General features: G+C 46.8%; 2 protein-coding genes across 2 annotated transcripts; one reads left to right on the top strand and one right to left on the bottom strand.

Moving 5' to 3' along the window:
- Nucleotides 1-714: 714 nt before the first annotated feature.
- On the bottom strand, nt 715-8226 carry jmjd6 (jumonji domain containing 6, arginine demethylase and lysine hydroxylase). The gene is made up of 6 exons (XM_032587990.1): nt 7869-8226; nt 5106-5494; nt 4079-4365; nt 1892-2027; nt 1236-1374; nt 715-1155 (listed from the first exon to the last, which is right to left on the bottom strand). The coding sequence occupies exons 1-6, from the start codon at nt 7995-7997 to the stop codon at nt 1024-1026; spliced, it is 1212 nt and encodes a 403-aa protein (XP_032443881.1). The 5' UTR covers nt 7998-8226; the 3' UTR covers nt 715-1023.
- A 10-nt stretch (nt 8227-8236) lies between these two features.
- mettl23 (methyltransferase 23, arginine) lies at nt 8237-12958 on the top strand. The gene is made up of 5 exons (XM_032587991.1): nt 8237-9286; nt 9790-9894; nt 9978-10215; nt 10295-10379; nt 12407-12958. The coding sequence occupies exons 1-5, from the start codon at nt 9188-9190 to the stop codon at nt 12630-12632; spliced, it is 753 nt and encodes a 250-aa protein (XP_032443882.1). The 5' UTR covers nt 8237-9187; the 3' UTR covers nt 12633-12958.
- The last annotated feature ends 7356 nt before the right edge of the window (nt 12959-20314 follow it).

Raw genomic sequence — 20314 nt, 5'->3', positions numbered from 1 at the left:
CTGTAATGAGCAGTGTTGTGTTTTAAATGTGAATTCTTGTTTTTCAGCTGCTAGCGACTTCTCTCCCCCTGCTGGACTGCAGGTTCCCAAGGTGCGGGGCGGGGCCCCACAGGGGTCGCAAAATGATTTTCAGAATAACAGTGATGTGACTCATCAGCTTTTAAGAGGAACAAAAAGATTCAATAAATGATGAAATATTTTAAGGAGTCAGCAGTCTGGTGTTGGCTTGAGGCTGAAAGATGAATCTGTGTCCTAGTCAAAGCTCATAGTTGAGCCTTTGCTGTTAATAACCTCTAAAACCAGATCAGTTTGTTTCTCTCCTAAATGAAACGGCTAAAGCAGCAGCAGCCATTATTATTATTATTAACTCTCTACTGTTTCTCTAACATGGAAATATTTTCAGTTCTTCTCCAAACTCCAGACCGAGCCCAGTTCTGGTTCTGGTTCTGCTGGAGGTTTTTCCTGACTACTGTTGCCCCCTGCTGGTCAGGGCGCGCCAGTAGACGGTAATTAATTTGAATAATGAACTGAGGTGATTGATAACGGACCGCCACAACACTGCAGAACTCGGCCGGTCCAATCTCCAGGCTGGTTCTGTTCCTCTGTTTGGTCCAAAACCGGGCCGAGTACAGCAGAACCTGCTTAACGAGCCTCAGAGATGCTGAATATTGTCATGGTTACGGGGCAGGACAGTACAGACACCGACAGCAGAACTTTTCCTCAGAAATTCTTTATTTTAAGGCCCAGAAAACAGATCCGACTGTCAGGCAACGCTAAAGTGTTTCATAAAAACCAGGGAACCACGTGACATCACTTCCTGTTTTTGGCACAACTGGAGTCCCAGAAGCCGAGGCTTGGCTGCAGCGTTCAGGTGAAGAAGGCCTCAGTCTAGTCCAGAAAGGTCAGAGTTCACCAGAGCAGCATCCATCCTGGACCTTTAGTCTACATAAGCACCTGAACGCCTCATCAAACGGGTTTAACAGTTAAAGGTGGTAGGTCACCCAGGGGTCACAACCCCAGAGGTCACCGGGACGAGCAGCGCTCCTTGCTGGCGCAGTCGTCCTGGCTGGTGGAGTTGCCATTGGCCGCCGCCCCGCAGGTCCGCCTCTTCTTCCTGCGGTGGGACACGGCGTCGCCCTCGGAGCCCGACTCCCCCTGCAGGACAGACAGAGAACAGGAAGTCATGTGACAGGAAGTACGACGGCTCGGATCGTCAGACGGCGTTCCGGCCTTACGTCAGAGTCGGAGTCGGAGGAGCTGGACGAGGAAGAGGACGAAGAGTCGCTGGAGCTGTCCGACGCGATGCCGGTCGACTCCTGCAGGTCGACCTTATCAGCCAGCGCCGCCAGGTCCGGACGCTCCTGCTTCAGGATCCTGGAACACACACACACCAAAACACACACACACACCAAAACACACACACACTGGATTAATGCAGCGCTGCCTCAGCACCACAGCAGAACAAAAAAACTTTTTAAAAAATCCTTCCTCAGAAAAATAAAACTGAACCTTTTTAAAGAAAACAGGAAAAATAAGAAGTAAAACCTGAGTTAGCTCAGGTTTATAATAAAAATAATACATACTGGATGCTTTTTGAGATAAAATAGTGAAACAATAAAACGAAACAAATTACTTTTAACATATGAGTAATACAGTAAAATTAAAAAAATAAAAGCTAAACTTAATTTCAAATGCAATAAAAACAGAATAAAAATCAAAGTAAAATAAAACATGCTAAAATAAAAACCTTAAAGTAAAATTTTTATAATGTAGTTTTCAAAGACAAAATAAAACCAGTTTTTTATTTTGTTAACCTTTCATATTCTACTTTTATTTAAAACCTTTAAAATAATTATGTCTCAGATGAGTTTGTGCGGCGCCGCTCTCTTACCGGTACCACTTCCTGGACAGTTTGGGTCGGCCGCGCACCGTTTTGTGCCAGACGATGGGGAAGTTTGTAGTGCTGGCGAAGTTCTGCGTGACGGCGATCGTCGTGTCCAAGTTAAGGACGACGTGCCACCAGCCGCCTGGAAACCAGTCGATCAATCAGTGAAAACCAGTCATCAATCGGTGAAAACCAGTCGATCAATCAGTGAAAACCAGTCATCAATCGGTGAAAACCAGTCGATCAATCGGTGAAAACCAGTCGATCAATCAGTGAAAACCAGTCATCAATCGGTGAAAACCAGTCGATCAATCAGTGAAAACCAGTCAATCAATCGGTGAAAACCAGTCGATCAATCGGTGAAAACCAGTCGATCAATCGGTGAAAACCAGTCGATCAATCGGTGAAAACCAGTCATCAATCGGTGAAAACCAGTCGATCAATCGGTGAAAACCAGTCGATCAATCGGTGAAAACCAGTATCAAATAATCACTAGGCCTGATAACAAATTTTACTGAACGATTAATTGTCTCAAAAATTATTGCGATAAACGATAATATTGTTTGAAGACCTTTTTACACTGATTTAATGGAAATGACGTAATAATGCATGTGATTTCCTGCTAAAGTTAGATACACTTTATTTTCAAAAGAACACTAAACACTGGAGCTGATAAACTAAATAAACAAAACAACCAAAAACGAAAATAAAATGGTCTCCATTAACAAAAAACGCACTTGAAAAAAAAAACTAAACAACATAAAGTAAAAGTGGAAATAAATACTGCATTCAACCCAAAGAGTGCAGATTATGAAGTCTGTATATTATGTTGCCCTTCAGTAATAATTAGATTTAAATAGAGAAGATGGGCACATCGACTACCTGATGCAATAGTTCACACTACAAGGTTTTTTTGCTCCTATTTTTCCCCTTATGACAATCTTAAAACGTCCGAGGTTCTAAGATTATCGCTTACGATTTCATAACCGATCATCTTGTAGTGTGTGGTGTGTTACAGTAGATCGTAAATCAGGGTTTTTCCTGACTGGGATCTTAACGCAGCCTGTTGAATGTGACAGGCAGCCAATCAGAAAGCGCGGATTCCCCTCCTGCTTTCTGAGGGGAAATTACGGAGGGGAATCCCAAACAGCTGACACGGCGCAACCCGAAGTCCAGCGGACATTGGAGATGATATGTGGAAACATTAATGTTTATTCAACATGCAAAGAATATAGAAATGACAAGAGGAGGAGTTGGAGCGAAATTGCTACCGCAGTTGATAAACCCGGTAACTTTTCAGCTGTTCTTCGTTAACGTGACGTAAATAGGTTCTAATGATTTTCATTCAGTCAGGACTTTACGCTGACACTAGCCACATGCATTGCAGGTAGATTGTAGTAAAGCATTGATTAATGCCTGGTTTTAAAATTAGTTCACTGGACTTGTAGCCATTATTTTGTGCCCATTGCTGGACACCACACGGCAGGACCGAACCCGATCGAACCGTTATACCTAGGATTTCTGTCGGCTAATGGGTGGTCTGTCAGGTTTTGAAAATGGGCCGACAATCGGCCGACAGCTCTAAGATCGTGTCGTGTGCGCTGGGCATTAAACTAAGGAAATGAGGTCAAAGGTCAGTGGAGAGAACCGGAGTTGAGCCTTTTTTCATTCAGTGTCATTAACAGAAAGAGAAAAAGACCAGAAGAGACGATAATACCGATAATTAAAATGAGGTCAATAGTTTTAATTTATGGTGCGATTAATTGATTTATCGTTTATCACGACAGGCCTACCAATCACTCAATTAATCAGTCAACATCAAATCTGATGTTGATTGATTGAGAACTGTTCTCCTCAGCAGAACTGTTCAGCAGTCGGCCCGATGTCTGAAGATTCAGCTGATCCAAATGACCGACGGTGTCTGAGGTGGATCAGAACCATCAGTGGTCCGATCATAACCGGTCCAGTGAGAACCAGTGTGATCAGCTTAATGTTTTCTAGAATTACGTCCCGAGTGATTCTTTGATATTTTTGGTTCGGTAGAAGCCGGCGGCTAGGCTAACGTCGTGCTGGTGATTTCAGTGACAGAATTTGATGCTCAAACGTTTTTTTGTTTAAATCTGAACTGATGGAGTTTCACACAGAATGGAACCTTACGGACCAGAACGGAACGGCGAGCGGAACCGTACTGACCCGGAACGAAGACGGTTTCTCCGGGCCGCTGCAGCACCTCCAGCGGCCTGAAGTCGGGCGGCCAGGTGTGCTGCTGGGTGCGGGGGTAGACCACGCTGAACCAGGTGACGGCCTCGTCCTGCTGGTTGCCGCCCTCTTCCCGGGTCACCTTGATGAGCTCGCGCGGCGTGTTGGTGGGGAACAGGCACCAGCGCTTGTGGCCCTGCACCAGGGCGTTCCAGGCGCTGGTGCCCAGCGGGTCGATGTGGATCCCGGTGCCGGAGCGGGCTGGGCCCATCACGAACCACCTGAGGGGTCACAGGTCACAGTTATGCCCAGTTTGGTCACAGTTATGACAAGAAAAGAAACAATTCCTTGTTTTTTAGCAAACTGTGGCTGCATGGCAGAGAAATTACACACCCACAAACATTTTTAATATTTATTATATCCTTCTTTAAGATAAACGGGATTTATATCACTAAAGTGACTACAGTAACTACATCTAGTCATATTTTTAGGGCGGCACAGGTCCTAGCTTTCTGACCAATCTTTAAAAAGCCAAACCTGCTGAGTGTGATTTAGCCGATACGATTCTTTAGTCTGAAATGCTGATAAATAAAGCAGGAAAGTCGCTGAGTTGGCAACAGCAGCAATACTGTTAACTGCAAACATTCAGTCATGACTGGGTGGGTGGAGCTAACTCTATGGGAGGGGCTAACTCCGTGGGCGGGGCCAACAGCCAAACCTCTGAGGACAGTGGGTAATTTTTAATCCTTTGCTGAGGTAGACATGATCGGTTCACATGGAAGTATTGGCCGATCATTGATCTGAAATTAAGAAAATTCGCGCTGATAAATCAGTGGACCCCTACAAAATTTTCAAAGGTATGGATATGTATTGATACACCTTCACCTTTCAGTGGAAAAAAATTCTTGGTGTTTTTAAATATCATTAATTAAAATTATTAAATCAAAATCTTACAAGAATCATAAATGATGCAATAAATGCCCTACCCTGTTTAAAGGTGCAGGGTGAGCGGGGGGCTCACCTGTACGGCGGTCTACGTTTCTCCCCGGCGAACTGGAACAGGTCATCCCTGAAGAAGAGCGGCACCTCGTAGTCATCCAGCAGTTTGCGGCGCTTGGCGTGTTCGCCATAGCTGCTGTCGAAGATGTAGAGCGGGCTGTCGTCGTGCGTGGACTCCAGGTACTCCACATAATACTTCATCTTCAACTTCACAGAGTAGCCGTCGTTGTCCTCGCCGCACTTGAACTTCTGGTTGCGGTATTTGCGTTTGAGGCGCTCCAGCGTCCATTTCTCCCGAGCTGGCCAGCTCTCCTGGCAGTTGAGGAGGACGACGGGTTTGTAGGGTCGCTCGAAGCGCAAGATGAACTCCTCTGGAGAGAGGTGCAGCGCGTCCACACGCTCCACGTTGTCCTGCAAGACAGGAAGTCCTTCAGCAAGGGAGGCAAAACCACAGGAAGAAACCTAAACAGCTGGTTTGGTTCTGGACAACATGAAGCTTCAGTTCACTGCTGATTAGATCTGTCGCAATAAATCAACTAATCACATAACTAATTAAAACTAAATCAATCATTTCCATTTCCATGATTTGCTGTTTTTCTCCTATCAAAAACTGGGTGATAAAAGTCTTCAGTCTGCTGCTTTGGTCACAAATAAATCTTATTTTTCATTACAATTTTGTTTACAGATTCTTTATAATTCACTTTATTTGTTGGTTTATTTTAAAATGTCTTCCAGTTCCAGTGTTAAATGTTAATTAGAAAGTCAGGGTTTCCTCCAGTGTATCAGCCTGGTGGGTCACAATGCTTTACTAGCCCCCCACCAGGCTAAGCATTTTGTTTTTAGAAAATTTAATAATAAAAAATTTATTTTTTTTAAAATAAAAAAACATATATATATATATATTAGCTTAATCTGGATTGAAAGCGTCTCTGTTGCTCTGAGTGATACACTGGTGGAGAAAATTTATTTCTAAAAGAAGTTTATAATTGATTATTATTTAAATCCAGCAGAGCAGACCAATCACAGCGCGCAGCAGAGCGGACCAATCACAGCGCGCAGCAGAGCAGACCAATCACAGCGCGCAGCAGAGCGGACCAATCACAGCGCGCAGCAGAGCAGACCAATCACACCGCGCAGCAGAGCGGACCAATCACAGCGCGCTGCGGCTGCTCGATCTTTTAAGTTGACCTCAGCAGGGGTCGCGCTCCTCCTTCCACTCAAACTGGACGCCGACTGACCTGTATGGATATTTACATCGACCTCCTGTGAGGAATCATGTTTCTTTAGAGAACTCTACATCAAGGTCAGAGTTCAAACCCGCCGTGTTAGCTCTGGTTGTGCAGCTCTATGAACCGCAGGAATAACTTGTAGTAGTGAATTCAGAGGAGCGTTGAGGAGAGGTGAGAATGATTTATCTTTGTGAACAAAGAATGATGTGGGGCGTTTCCATCTCAACTCGCTGCCCAGCGTGTGGCGCTGTCTTCCCTGTAATCGAACCAGCGCTAACCTCATCATGCAGGTTCAGCCGGTGAGGAGCTTTCACTCTGGTTTTATATTATTTTATTTTTATTTCTATTATTATTTTTCCGGTTATACGAAGCATCAAACCGTATCAAATGCTTTGTCCACTTAGTCAGACAGAGTTAATGAGCGCAGAGATCTGAGAAACTAAAACTGTTTCTGTGACTCTTATTAAAAACTCAACAGAAATGTTAGAGCTACTAAAACCACATTAGCAGGATTAAATTAAATCTCCGTTTGTTGCTCATCTCTCAATAAATAAATGTTACATTTATGTCTTTGTGCTCTGTGTTAAAATATTAGCATTATGGCCCCTGAAGCCCTGAGGGCCTCATGGAGCCGCTGACTTCATTTGGATTAAACAGAAATGCAAATAATTCATATTTATTTTAATTGTATTTTTTGATTTGTTGTTTCTAAGACTAGTTGTGGGTTTAAATATCGTTTCACTGGCCATGTTTTCCCATAACATATAATTACCCAGTAATATTGTTACTTTTCCTGTCCACTTAACATCTTTTACTACAAAAACATGGTGGACCGCCCGCCGGGCTGAGCAGCTTTGCTGAGGGAAACCCTGAAGTTTATTGATCTTTGAGAATGTGTTCTCAAGACAACAATATTATTGTTTATAGCAATACCTTCTGGACATTTTATCATCCAGTAAAATCTGTTATGGCCTGACTGAAGGTTCTGGTTCCGTCTGTGTGGAAAGAAACCGAAACAGCGGTCAACTTGGACCCACCTCCAGCTGTGGAGACGACCTCTGTGTTTTCAGATTAACCTCCAGGATTTCCTCAGTAACAATGATCTGTTTCTTTACCTTTATAGTTGTTTCATGACTGGCTTTAACCTTTGTCCAACACTAATATCAAAGTCTGTCTGAGGAGCACTGTAAACGTTACCATTACAATACATAACACCATATCTGGAAGTGGGAATCAATAAAACATTACATTTGAAGGGATTTCAAAGCCAGGGAATAAAAAAACTAAACTACTTCTATGAAGAACAGTTATGCATGTTTTTAGGTTAATAATGATGCTATTTCAACATTCATTAACAGGTTATGTGATCAATCTATTAACTTTACCTACTTTAATATCTCATAAATATTAAATAGTGTAAAAGCAGGGATGTAAAAGCGGCTCCTCCAGCAGAGGGCGCGCTAACAGCGGATCCTACATTGTCTACGTGACCAGGCGCACTATTCTCCGCGGCTAGCTGCTGTTAGCTCGGCTGGGGGAGATAAACTGACTGTTACCTTCACGGTTTGATGCGACACGTCGAAGTTCTCATAATAACCGTGTTTCATCCAGTCTAGGGAGTCCTTCAGCTCGGGTCTGGCGCTCCGCTTCGCCTCTTTTATTCTCTTCTTACTTTTATGGTTCATTTTCTTCCGGTTAGCAGTGTCTGATTAGCCTCTAACTGAGCTAACTCGGGGCTACATTCACCCACCTGCTCTCGGCGTCGCTTTAATAACACAAAACAACAACATAAACGCAAGCTGCTCTCGAACTTCTGTGATGTGTGACTATAAATGTGAGCTTTAAAATCGCAGACACACCGTTAAAGTTTGATAAAATCTAACAGCGGAACACACAATGCTTGTGAAACTGATTACGCAATTAACACCCGCCTTAAATGAGGCGGAAGGCATCTGATTGGCTGCAGCTTCACGAAAATTGCAGTGCGCTGATTGGTGTTTGTCATCTACAATCATTCCCGCCCATTAATGTTATTGGCTGCTACCTTCAAAACCTACCCGGAGGTCGGGATGTTTATTTCATATTAAACGCCATCGTTCTTTGTGTTCAAACGAAATAAAGAAAAGCTTGACCTTTTTGGACGTTTAATAATATAATAATTAGATCAGTTATTGAGCACATCAGTTAGCAGATCCTTCTGTTCTTCCTGTTCCAGCTAGAACACACTGAAGGACATTTCCAGTAAACATTGCGACTTTCGAGAAAACAGGAACGCACCAAAAACACTGGGCGGGATTTACGAGACAAACAGATACCCTGTTTACTAGCCGGGGTAGAGAGCGGCGTGCTGCGAAGGAGAAGTTAGCGTTTTATTTCAGCCTTCTTCTAAACTTGCTTTATTAACGATGCGTTACTGCTGCTGTTTTTATTGTTAATTTATTGATTTATCCTAAGTGATGTTGCGATGGCTAAGCCAAAATTCTATACTAAATTAGCAAACAAAGTAACAGGTTTTGATCGATAAAGAGTTTCATTTGTGCACATTATCAAGAATTGATAGTATAATAATAATTTGTTTAGATTTATAATCATTCATACTTTTGCTTCGCATATTTATGCTAATCATGATTACCGGTGATACTTAAAAAGAAAACTTTTCATCATCGATCTTTAGCACCTCTAACTGACTCACACACCGGCGAATTGCTACGGAACGGACCCCTCATCTAACCGCGGAAGAAGCTACCAGCGTGGCTGTCAGGGCGATTCTAGCGGAGTTCAGATCCACTCAGTGGTTCGGTCAGTGGCTCTGACCGAACCACTGATTCTAAGCTAACCCTGAATGGTTTAGCTTCAGGGTTAGTTGGTGGACAATATGGAGGAGAGCGGAGAGGAGGCGGGCAGCGCAGCCTGCAGAGTTTTCACCTTTAAAGACGCGAAAAGCCCAGAGAGTCTGAGTGTCTGCATCCCAGAGGTTTGTCCCTGCTGCTCCGCTACCTGTTATATCCAGGGCTCCAGGCTGCAACAATAATAATTACGAGATGACAATACAGTCATTATATTACCAGAATAAAGTTGTAATTTTATGATAACTCCTCCACAAAAAGTAATGAAAATAAAGAGGAATGTTGAGCATCTTGTGAAGTTATCTTGTGGTATCAGTTTTACAAATAGGAAAATATCTGCAGAACTCTTCAAGCTTTTTTCTCATTAAAACAAAATTTTTCTCCTAATTTTCTGACTTTCTGCTGACATTATTGGGCTTTTTTTCTACTAGCATTATGACTTTATTCTCATAATAAAAACTAAGTCTCAGTCTGGCCTAAATACTTTCACATAATATAAAACAAATGCTGATCTCCTATTTGTTTTTTTAACATCTGGGAAATGCAAAAGATTTTCTAAAGTTTGAATTTGAAACGAGACGCTGTTAGAGCTGAGTTATTAGAAGTTCCTGTTCGGTTCTGACTCCCTCAGGTTTTGGACCCTCAGTATGGGATGTACGTGTGGCCCTGCGCCGTGGTTCTGGCCCAGTACCTGTGGTTCCACCGAGACCAGCTGAGAGGCCGGGCGGTGCTGGAGGTGAGGAGGAAACCTTCTGGCCTTTGAGTTTCAGGCCAGTTTCTGACCCCGTGTTGACCCCGTGTCGGCCCTCCTGTGCTCAGCTCGGTGCCGGTGTGGGTCTCCCCGGCGTGCTGGCGGCCCGCTGCGGCGCCCGCGTGTCGCTGTCGGATGGATCGGACCGGCCGCGGTGCCTGGAGAACGGCCGGCGGAGCTGCGCGGCCAACGGGCTGCGGGACGTCGGCGTGCTGGGCCTCAGCTGGGGGGACGTGACCCCGGAGCTGCTGCTGCTGCCCCCGCAGGACGTCGTCCTCGGCTCGGACGTCTTCTACGACCCCGAGGGTCGGTGTGAGACTCGGAGATGAAGGCTCACTCCTCCTCGCCGTGGCTGGTGTGGCTGAGCTGCTGCTTCTGCTTCCAGATTTTGAAGATGTTTTGGTGACGTTTGTCTGCCTGCTGAGGAAAAACCCGGAGGCTCAGTTCTGGACGACGTACCAAGTGAGGAGGTACGGCTGCTGCTAGCTGCCATTAGCAGGTCCTCTGTTGGAAGGGGTGAAATACACTGCCTGGCCAAAAATAAAGTCGCCACCAAAACATGGTCACACTCTCTAATATTTTGTTGGACCGCCTTTAGCTTTGATTACAGCCTGCATTCGCTGTGGCATTGTTTCAATAAGCTTCTGCAGTGTCACAAGATTTATTTCCATCCAGTGTTGCATTAATCTTTCACCAAGATCTTGTATTGATGATGGGAGAGTCTGACCACTGCGCAAAGCCTTCTCCAGCACATCCCAAAGATTCTCAATGGGGTTAAGGTCTGGACTCTGTGGTGGCCAATCCATGTGTGAAAAAGATGTCTCATGCTCCCTGAACCACTCTTTCACAATGTGAGCCCCATGAATCCTGGCATTGTCATCTTGGAATATGCCCGTTCATTTGGGAAGACAAAATCCATTGATGGAATAACCTGGTCACTCAGTATATTCAGGTAGTCAGCTGACCTCATTCTTTGGGCACACAATGTTGCTGAACCTAGACCTGACCAACTGCAGCAACCCCAGATCATAGCACTGCCCCCACAGGCTTGTACAGTAGGCACTAGGCATGATGGGTGCATCACTTCACCTGCCTCTCTTCTTACCCTGATGCTCCCATCACTCTGGAACAGGGTAAATCTGGACTCATCAGACCACATGACCCTCTTCCATTCCTCCAGAGTCCAATCTTTATGCTCCCTAGCAAACTGAAGCCTTTTTTTCTGGTTAGCCTTACTGATTAGAGGTTTTCTTACGGCTACACAGCTGTTCAATCCCAACCCCTTGAGTTCCCTTCGCATTGTGCGTGTGGAAATGCTTTTGCGTTCACAATTAAACATACTCCTGAGTTCTGCTGTTGTTTTTCTTTGATTTGATTTGACCAAACGTTTAAGTAATCGCCGATCACGATCATTCAGGATTTTTTTCCGACCACATTTCTTCCTGGAAGACGATGGTTCCCCACCATCCTTCCAGTTTTTAATGATGCGTTGGACAGTTCTTAACCCAATTCTAGTAGTTTCTGCAATCTCCTTAGATGTTTTCTCTGCTTGATGCATGCCAATGATTTGACCCTTCTTAAACAGACTAACGTCTTTTCCACGACCACAGGATGTGTCTTTTGCCATGGTTGTTTAAGAAATGAGGAGTTACTCATTGCATCAGCTGGGGTTAAATAACTTGTTGCCAGCTGAAAGATAATCGCCTGTGCAGTACTTATCCAATAGGAGGCTTGAACCTATTTGCTTAGTTAAATCCAGGTGGCGACTTTGTTTTTGGCCAGGCGGTGTATTTAAATCGGGTTTTCATTTCTCAACCTCTGGTTTGAGAACATTTATCCAGACTGGATCTAGCAGGTGGTTTAAATTAAAATCTCCAGAAAACTGAAAATGTGTCACATCAGAAATGTTGCTAACCTCCGACTGCAGCATCAAACCTACAACAGGCAGGAGTTTGATTCAGTCAGGAGGATAAAGACACGACGTTACCAGAAAAAGGTTTAAAATGTAAGGAATGAAGTCATTTTTTGTTCTGCAGACTTCTTGCTCAGTAATTACAAAGTCCTGCTGCTGATAATCTGGTGTTGATGGATTGAAAGAGGAAATGTTTTCTTATTAATAAATCAAAGTATAACTTCACAAAAATCAACATTCCTGGTTTTCAATTCAGATTGTCTCTTATAATTATGACTTTATTCTGATAATATTATGAGTTTCTCTTGTATTGTGAAATTATTTCCATTCAACCATGATGATGATAATAATAATGATATTATAATAATAATATTCTTGTTTTATTATTATTACGACTCTATTCCCGTAATATTTATTCTCATGTTCTCGTAGTTCGGACAGAAATACTCCAGTCGGTGTTTCAAAATGCTTCTGCAATGAAATTTGGTTTAATGAGAAAGTTTGACACATTTTTTACCAGCAGACCAAAGTTTCAATGCCAGTGCGGTAAAGTGTCTGACCTCTGACCTCTGGTTGACCTTGCAGCTCTGATTGGTCCCTGGAGTCCCTGCTCTGCCGCTGGAGGCTGCGCTGCGTCTCGGTGCCGCTGGCGGACTTCGGCGCGGACGGCTGCGAGCTGGCCGGGTCCGCGCTGCCGGGCAGCCACACCGTCCACATGATGATCATCAGCAGGGGGTCAGAGGTCGACCCGCCGGCCCAGGGGTCACCGTCTGCTCCCAGACACACAGCCTGCCGCTCGGCTGCTCAGTGAAAAACTGATTGAATTGAAAACATTAAGGCAGATTCAGGTTCTGATGGGAATCTTGAATATTTCTGGATTTGACTCCAGATTTTCAGTTTTCTCAGCAGAGGGCAGCGTTCCACTGAGAACGTTTGTAGTTTGATGAAAGGACTTCCTGTTTCTGGGAGATGCATCTTCCCTCCCTCCTGAACAGATTATCCAGATTTCAGTTTCTGCAGATTAACTAGAATATTAGAAAATGTTTAGCAGCGTCCGGTCTGCGGGCGTCCGGTCTGCGGGCGTCCGGTCTGTATATCTGCTGTAATTCCTGTAAATAAATGAATCTCTTGCAGGTTCGTCGTGTGTTTCTCTCTCTGCAGAGCCTTTAGAAACGGTGGGTCTGTAAGCAGCTAATCTGGGATTAGCTCTCTGGTTTCAGGACCAGAGTTTATAGTCAGGCCCTCGGCCTCTTTATTATTTGTTGCAGAAACTACCAGATTAATTTGTCTTTCTGACGTTCGTTCAGCTCTTCCTCATCGTGTCTCATCCATCCCAAAGTTTCTGTTTTTTGTGACATAACGTCCCTCAGATCCACGGATGTTAACAATAGTTTTTACAAAAAAAGTGAAAAGTGTGGCTGCATTTAATGGTCCTGAGGCTGCACTCAGCACTTTACTAGAAACTATTAGATTTACTGGAGAAACGTTTGGAGAAAATGAGTCGTTTTACTTCACCATGTGTTTCACTCTCACTTGAGTGAAATCTTTGGATTCTCTAACAAACATGATTTTCCCAAAACTGCCTTCAGACAGATTTATGCAGATGAAAAGATGAAAAACATTCATGAAGCTAAACTGCAATGTTTCTTCCTGTTTATCTGCAGGATGATTGGAGTAAAGGCAGCAGAGAAACCAAGATGAAACTCAGACAGATTGCTGCGAAGCTGAAATGTTTGTAATTTGGTTCAGACAGGATGATTTACAGAGCAGTACCGGGTCCAGAATCGACCAGAACAAACTTTACAGTACCAAGCAAAGCCCAAAACCTCCCAGCAGAACAACGATACAAACGTTGAGATCAAAATGTCTCTGAACAGTTTATAGAACCAAAACAGAAACAGTTAAGATCATCATAAATGAATAAAACCTGGAGCTTCACATCCTGGTTAAAAAGTCATTTGACCAGAGTTACAGTTCTATAATGTACAGAAATAAAAATAACAGTAAGTTCTTACATTTCAGTTCAATTGTTTACTAAATGATTAAATGTTCTGGATGAATAAAATCTTATCATCTGATCTTTAGATATATAAAATAAAGGTTGAAGCCAACAGAATATGATAAATATGATAAATGATGAAGCGACAGCCTGGCTGAGCTTGGCGCTCATCGGATCAGAACCGGTTTGTGGTTTCAGGTGGAATGGTTTGGACCTGCTGAAGCTCTGAGCTTCATGACGGTTCGTGTTCCTCTGAAACGTTTTAGTGGCAGCAGACGCAGCCGTTTCCCTCAGACCTTTCATCCAGCAGTAGAGAAAGAATCCGACTGCGATTCCCAGACAGACTTCGGCTGGCAGAGAAAAGTTTTCCCATTTCCATCCTCCTTCCTGCTCTGGGCCTCCATCATCCTGCGGCTGCAGCAGGTTCTGTCCGGCCGCTCGGCGATGATCTCGATGCCTTTCCTGACGTCTTTTGGGACATTTTCAGCTTTTTCGTACGTCACCATGTAGCAGTCCTCTAAAAGCTTGCAGAGTTCTGCGTCATCCTTTTGGAGACTTTCTTTCAGCATTTTAACATTAGATGTTCTTGAACACAGCGGCCATGTTCTTCAATGCTTCAATGAGACTGTGCTCGTCTCTCCTCCTTCTTCTCCGTCCGCTGATTGGCTTTGGCTCAGCACCAGCAGGAAGTCGTGGCGGGCCGACTTGGAGATGTACTCCCTGCTCTTTTCAGTCATCGCTCTAATGGCGTCTGAGTCACACAGAGTCCTGGTGTCTAATCTGTCGATGGTCACAGAAACACCGTCAGCGTTGGATGGACAGCAGATGTTGACCCAGCAGTCAGGTGGATGTTTGGAACCTCTGCTTTGTTTTTCAGAGGATTCCTGGACCTTTTGGACGAGGCTGTCGGTTCCCATCACCAGGACCCTCAGCTCCCAATCCTCTGATGGAGGAAGTTGAGTTTGGGTCGAAATCACTGCTAAATGATTATGACCTGAACATGAAGCAGATCTGCTGCTGAGGAGGAACTCCGGTAATGTCTGTCTCTCCTCGGGAACTTTTAGGGTTTTAATTCTCTTTCATATATTTACTTTAAATGTTTTTGTATTTTTCCTTAAAACTTCTTTTCCATGTCTTTTCTCTTCAAGTCGTTTATCCATCCATCCATCCATCCATCTTCTTCCGCTTATCCGAAGTCGGGTCGCGGGGGTAGCAGCTTCAGGAGGGAGGCCCAGACTTCCCTCTCCCCAGCCACTTCTTCCAGCTCTTCCGGGGGAATCCCGAGGCGTTCCCAGGCCAGCCAAGAGACATAGTCCCTCCAGCGTGTCCTGGGTCTTCCCCGGGGCCTCCTCCCGGTGGGACGTGCCCGGAACACCTCACCAGGGAGGCGTCCAGGAGGCATCCTGACCAGATGCCCGAGCCACCTCAACTGGCTCCTCTCGATGTGAAGGAGCAGCGGCTCTACTCTGAGTCCCTCCCGGATGACTGAGCTTCTCACCCTATCTCTAAGGGAGAGCCCAGCCACCCTACGGAGAAAACCCATTTCGGCCGCTTGTATCCGCGATCTCGTTCTTTCGGTCATGACCCAAAGCTCATGACCATAGATGAGGGTGGGAACGTAGATCGACCGGTAAATCGAGAGCTTCGCTTTTTGGCTCAGCTCTCTCTTCACCACGACGGACCGGTACAGCGCCCGCTTGACAGCAGACGCTGCGCCAATCCGCCTGTCGATCTCCCGCTCCCTTCTTCCCTCATTCGTGAACAAGATCCCGAGATACTTGAACTCCTCCACCTGGGGCAGGACACCCCCCTTGACCCGGAGAAGGCACTCTACCCTTTTCCGGCTCAAGACCATGGCCTCGGATTTGGAGGCACTGATCCCCATCCCGGCCGCTTCACACTCGGCTGCGAATCGCTCCAGCGAGAGCTGCAGATCATGACCTGATGAGGCCAGTAGGACCACATCGTCTGCAAAAAGCAGAGACGAGATCCTAAGGCCACCAAATCGGATCCCCTCAACACCTTGGCTGCGCCTAGAAATTCTGTCCATGAAAGTAATGAACAGAATCGGTGACAAAGGGCAGCCATGGCGGAGTCCAACTCTCACCGGAAACGAGCCCGACTTACTGCCGGCAATATGGACCAGACTCTGACACCGGTCATACAGGGACCTGACAGCCCGTATCAAAGGGCCCGGTACCCCATACTCCCGGAGAACCCCCCACAGGGCTCCCCGAGGGACACGGTCGAACGCCTTCTCCAAGTCCACAAAACACATGTAGACTGGTTGGGCGAACTCCCATGCACCCTCCAGGACCCTGCCGAGGGTGTAGAGCTGGTCCAGTGTTCCATGACCAGGACGAAAACCACACTGCTCTTCCTGGATCCGAGGTTCGACTATCCGACGGACCCTCCTCTCCAGGACCCCTGAATAGACCTTGCCAGGGAGGCTTAAGAGTGTGACCCCTCTATAATTGGAGCACACCCTCCGGTCTCCCTTTTTGAACAGGGGGACCACCACCCCGGTCTGCCAGTCCAGGGGAACTGCCCCCGATGTCCATGCGATATTGCAGAGTCGCGTCAGCCAACACAACCCTACAACATCCAGAGCCTTAAGGAACTCCGGGCGGATCTCATCCACCCCCGGGGCCTTGCCACCGAGGAGCTTTTTAACCACCTCGGCGACCTCGTCCCCAGAGATTGGAGAGCCCAACCCAGAGTCCCCAGGCTCAGCTTCTTCAATAGAAGGCATGTTGGTGGGATTGAGGAGGTCTTCGAAGTATTCTGCCCACCGGCCCACAACGTCCCGAGTAGAGGTCAGCAGCACACCATCCCCACTATAAACAGTGTTGGTGCCGTACTGCTTCCCCCCCCTGAGACGCCGGATGGTGGACCAGAATCGCTTCGAAGCCGTACGGAAGTCTTTCTCCATGGCCTCTCCAAACTCCTCCCACGCCCGAGTTTTTGCCTCAGCAACCAACCGAGCCGCATGCCGCTTCGCCTGCCGGTACCCATCAGCTGCTTCCGGAGTCCCACAGGCCAAAAAGGCCCGGTAGGACTCTTTCTTCAGCCTGACGGCATCCCTCACCGAAGGTGTCCACCAACGGGTACGAGGGTTGCCGCCGCGACAGGCACCGACAACCTTGCGGCCACAGCTCCGACCGGCCGCCTCGACAATGGAGGCACGGAACACAGTCCACTCAGACTCCATGTCCCCCACCTCCCCCGGGACGTGTTCAAAGTTTTGCTGGAGATGGGAGTTAAAGCTCCGTCTCACAGGGGATTCCGCCAGACGTTCCCAGCAGACCCTCACAACACGTTTGGGCCTGCCAGGTCTGACCGGCTTCCTCCCCCACCACCGGAGCCAACTCACCACCAGGTAGTGGTCAGTGGACAGCTCCGCACCTCTCTTCACCCGAGTGTCCAAGACATACGGCCGCAGATCCGATGAAACGACGACAAAGTCGATCATCGAACTGCGGCCTAGGGTGTCCTGGTGCCAAGTGCACATATGAACACCCTTATGCCTGAACATGGTGTTCGATATGGACAATCCATGACGAGCACAGAAGTCCAACAACAGAACACCATTCGAGTTCAGATCGGGGGGGGCCGTTCCTCCCAACCACGCCCCTCCAGGTCTCACTGTCATTGCCCACGTGAGCGTTGAAGTCCCCCAGTAGAACAAGGGAGTCCCCAGGAGGAGCACTCTCCAGTACCCCCTCTAAGGACTCCAAAAAGGGTGGGTAGTCTGAACTGTCGTTCGGCCCGTAAGCACAAACTACAGTCAGGACCCGTCCCCCCACCCGTAGGCGGAGGGATGCTACCCTCTCGTTCACCGGAGTAAACCCCAACGTACAGGCGCCGAGATGGGGAGCAACAAGTATGCCCACTCCTGCCCGACGCCTCTCACCTTGGGCAACTCCAGAGTGGAAGTATGTCCAGCCCCTCTCAAGGAGGCTGGTTCCAGAACCAGAGCCGTGCGTCGAGGTGAGACCGACTATTTCTAGCCGGAACCTCTCGACCTCACACACTAGCTCCGGCTCCTTCCCCACCAGAGAGGTGACACTCCACGTCCCAAGAGCCAGCTTCTGCAACCGAGGATCGGATCACCAGGGTCCCCTCCCTCTGCTGCCACCCATCCCACACTGCACCCGACCCCTTTGGCCCCTCTCACAGGTGGTGGGCCCATGGGAGGGGGGACCCATGTTTCCTCTTCGGGCTGAGCCCGGCCGGGCTCCATGGGTTAAAGCCCGGCCACCAGACGCTCGCCATCGTGCCCCCCCTCCAGGCCTGGCTCCAGAGTGGGGCCCCGGTGACCCGCGTCTGGGCGAGGGAACGCCAAGTCCAATGTTTTTATCCATCATTGGGGTCTTCGGGCTGCGCTTTGTCTGGTCCCTCACCTAGGACCTGTCTGCCTTGGGTGACCCTACCAGGGGCATGAAGCCCCAGACAGCATAGCTCCTAGGATCATTGGAGCACTCAAACCCCTCCACTACGATAAGGTGGCAGCCCAAGGAGAGGTCAAGTTGTTTATGTGAACCTAAATGTGTTTGGATCCTGTTTAAAGGTCGACTTTACAGAGGAAACCGGGTTTATACGATGATGAGGAGTTCATTAAAGAGTCCAGACGCTTCGGCTGAGACGGAGAAAAACGATTTCTGTCTAGATGAAGCAGAGACCTGCAGGTTCCGACCCGGTGAAACCGGATCCAGCATGTCGACGGCTCCAATGACAGGAAGCAAAAAATCATTTCACTGATTCATTCAGACAGAATTATGAAAAGTTACATGAACTCAAATTCAGTTAAATCAGTTTACACACTTTATATTCTAAAGAAACACATAACAAGGTCGAATTAAAGTTTGTGACGAGGGAAGATAGAGATCAATCCGTCTGTGAACAGGAATTTTAGTCGATGGGTTTTAGTCGATGGGTTTTAGTCGATCGATTTTAGATGATGGGTTTTAGACGATGGGTTTTAGTCGATGGGTTTTAGTCGATCGATTTTAGATGATGGGTTTTAGACGATGGGTTTTAGTCGATGGGTTTTAGTCGATTGATTTTAGTCGATGGGTTTTAGTCGATGGGTTTTAGTCGATCGATTTTAGACGATGGGTTTTAGTCGATGGGTTTTAGTCGATCGATTTTAGACGATGGGTTTTAGTCGATGGGTTTTAGTCGATTGATTTTAGACGATGGGTTTTAGTCGATGGGTTTTAGTCGATCGATTTTAGTCGATGGGTTTTAGTCGATGGGTTTTAGTCGATCGATTTTAGACGATGGGTTTTAGTCGATGGGTTTTAGTCGATCGATTTTAGATGATGGGTTTTAGACGATGGGTTTTAGTCGATCGATTTTAGATGATGGGTTTTAGTCGATGGGTTTTAGTCGATCGATTTTAGATGATGGGTTTTAGACGATGGGTTTTAGTCGATGGGTTTTAGTCGATTGATTTTAGTCGATGGGTTTTAGTCGATCGATTTTAGACGATGGGTTTTAAACGATGGGTTTTAGTCGATGGGTTTTAGTCGATGGGTTTTAGTCGATCGATTTTAGATGATGGGTTTTAGTCGATAGGTTTTAGGTTTTAGTCGATGGGTTTTAGACGATAGAACGATCAGGCGATGGCAGCATCATGTCAGCTGATGCCCCGCCTCCAGAACGGAACAGCCAATCAGAACAAAACCAAGTGGAGAGAAAAAACTCAGAGGAAGCAAAAAGTTAACAGTAGAAATAAAAACCAATAATGCAGAGCAGCAGGAGGAAGAGCTCAGTTTGTCCTGCAGCATCATGACTACAGAAACGGCTCAGGATGACCCCGGCCGGATCATCAGAGACTGAAGGATCTGCCTCCAGTTCTACTGCTGGACCCAACAGAACCAGGAGAACCAGCAGAACCAACCAACAGAACCGGCAGAACCAGGAGAAATAGCAGGCTGGTAATGAAGGGTTCTGGTAGGAACCTCTGGACCAATCAGAACCTCTGATGGAGGGTGTGATGTGGTTCTGGAGCTCCTCAGGGCGGAGAACTGAGCCTCCTGCTGCAGCGTCGGGTTTCGGTCTAAAGGAGAGAACCTACCTGGCTGCTTCCAGGTGAAACGTTCTCCAGTTTACATGATCGGCACGTTTAGCTTGACAACTGAATGGAGAATCGGGTCCAGATGAAGGAACCAGCCCTTGTGGGTCAGAACCCGTCTGTGTTCTGCAGGTTTCGGCTTACGGCTTCATCACCAGGAACTACGTTGACTTCTCCGATCGTTACTACAACTCGGCGCCGAGGCCGCTACGCTTCTTCGCCAACCACGACCTGCAGATGGAGGGCGGCCTGTGGGAGGCGCTGCACCGCCGCGCGGTGCTGCGGTTGTTCCAGAGAGGAAGAGGAGGAGATGAGGGTGAAGGTGCTTTGCGGATCCACTTCTTCTAAAGTCGTCCAGACTGTCAGGAAACTGGAAACATTTAACTGAATATGGGAAGTTTTATCTTTTAGTTGG

Source organism: Xiphophorus hellerii, chromosome 16 (genome assembly GCF_003331165.1).
Source record: "Xiphophorus hellerii strain 12219 chromosome 16, Xiphophorus_hellerii-4.1, whole genome shotgun sequence".
Lineage (NCBI taxonomy): Eukaryota > Metazoa > Chordata > Actinopteri > Cyprinodontiformes > Poeciliidae > Xiphophorus > Xiphophorus hellerii.
Note: the sequence above shows the minus strand (reverse complement) of the source record. Positions and strands in the feature narration are given on the sequence as shown.